Raw genomic sequence first — 547 nt, forward strand, 5'->3', positions numbered from 1 at the left:
AATCTGTGAGTTTGACCTGTGACCCCTGAGTCAGTCCCTTGGAATCTATGAGTTTGACCTGTGACTCTGGGATCAGCCCCTTGGAATCTGTGAATTTCTGTGACCTTGGGATCAGCCCCTTAGAATCTGTGAATTGGAACTGTGACCGTGGGATCAGCTTCTTGGAATCTGTGAGTTTGACTTGTGACTCTGAGATCAGGCCCTTGGAATCTATGAATTTGAACTGTGACCCTGAGATCAGCCCCTTGGAATCTGTGAGTTTGACCTGTGGCCCCTGGACCAGTCCCTTGGAATCTGTGAGTTTGACCTGTGACCCTTGGGCTAGCCCCTTGGAATCTGTGAGTTTGACCTGTGACCCTGAGATCAGCCCCTTGGAATCTATGAATTGGAACTGTGACCCTGGGATGACCTCCTTGGAATCTGTGAGTTTGACTTGTGACTCTGGGATCAGCTCTGTGGAATCTATGAATTTGAACTGTGACCCTGAGATCAACCCCTTGGAATCTGTGAGTTTGACCTGTGACTCTGGCATCAACCCCTTGGAATC

The 547-nt window shown here is 49.2% G+C and overlaps 1 protein-coding gene across 1 annotated transcript in view; it reads right to left on the reverse strand.

Moving 5' to 3' along the window:
* Positions 1–547, reverse strand: part of CUNH2orf16 (chromosome unknown C2orf16 homolog) — a 12,474-nt gene that overhangs the window by 7,289 nt on the left and 4,638 nt on the right. Inside the window, exon 7 of the mRNA XM_027850367.1 lies at positions 281–349. Within this exon, the coding sequence (XP_027706168.1) occupies positions 281–349 (69 nt within the window). The remainder of the gene's footprint in view (positions 1–280; positions 350–547) is intronic.

The sequence above is a fragment of the Vombatus ursinus genome, unplaced genomic scaffold (genome assembly GCF_900497805.2).
Source record: "Vombatus ursinus unplaced genomic scaffold, bare-nosed wombat genome assembly UNPS02009062.1, whole genome shotgun sequence".
Taxonomy (NCBI): Eukaryota; Metazoa; Chordata; class Mammalia; order Diprotodontia; family Vombatidae; genus Vombatus; species Vombatus ursinus.